Here is a 936-nt window from a genome sequence, read left to right as displayed (position 1 = left end):
GACACACAAACTGACAGACACACAACCTGACAGACACACAAACTGACAGACACACAATCTGACTGACACACAAACTGACTGACACACAAACTGACTGACACACAACCTGGCTGACACACAAATTGACAGACACACAACCTGACAGACACACAAACTGACAGACACACAATCTGACTGACACACAAACCGACTGACACACAAACTGACTGACACACAACCTGGCTGACACACAAACTGACAGACACACAACCTGACAGACACACAACCTGACAGACAGACACACAACCTGACAGACACACAACCTGACAGACACACAAACTGACAGACACACAACCTGGCTGACACACAACCTGACAGACACACAAACTGACAGACACACAATCTGACTGACACACAACCTGACAGACACACAAACTGACAGACACACAACCTGACAGACACACAACCTAACAAACACACAACCTGACAGACACACAACCTGACTGACACACAACCTGACAGACACACAACCTGGCTGACACACAACCTAACAAACACACAACCTGACAGACACACAACCTAACAAACACACAACCTGACTGACACACAAACTGACTGACACACAAACTGACTGACACTGTAAGGAAAGAAGAGGTAGGGAAGGAAAGGAGGAGGTTAGGAGATGTCAGGAAAAAGAGAACGACTGGTTGGTGTTGATTGGTCTAAACACATGGCTCCGCCTCTCTCTACAGAACCTGAGTGATAACGACCTGCAGAAGTTCCCCAAGCTCCATGCTCCGTGAGTACTGACTTCAATCCTACTGTGACTCCTCCCACAGGCGGGGCTTGATTAATGCTTACAACCTGAACATTAGCAGGAGATATTGATTATTGATTGATATTGATTGTTGTGACAGTGAAATAACAGATGGATTTCTCACACGTTAGACTCCATCA

At 46.3% G+C, this 936-nt stretch overlaps 1 protein-coding gene across 1 annotated transcript in view; it reads left to right on the top strand.

Moving 5' to 3' along the window:
- Window positions 1–936, top strand: part of LOC111670213 (uncharacterized) — a 15,979-nt gene that overhangs the window by 4,482 nt on the left and 10,561 nt on the right. Inside the window, exon 4 of the mRNA XM_023426845.2 lies at window positions 732–778. Coding sequence (XP_023282613.2) covers window positions 732–778 — 47 coding nt within the window. The remainder of the gene's footprint in view (window positions 1–731; window positions 779–936) is intronic.

The sequence above is a fragment of the Seriola lalandi genome, unplaced genomic scaffold (assembly GCF_002814215.2).
Source record: "Seriola lalandi dorsalis isolate HSWRI2012SDOR001 ecotype SW California unplaced genomic scaffold, Sedor1 jcf7180002054841, whole genome shotgun sequence".
Lineage (NCBI taxonomy): Eukaryota > Metazoa > Chordata > Actinopteri > Carangiformes > Carangidae > Seriola > Seriola lalandi.
Note: the sequence above shows the minus strand (reverse complement) of the source record. Positions and strands in the feature narration are given on the sequence as shown.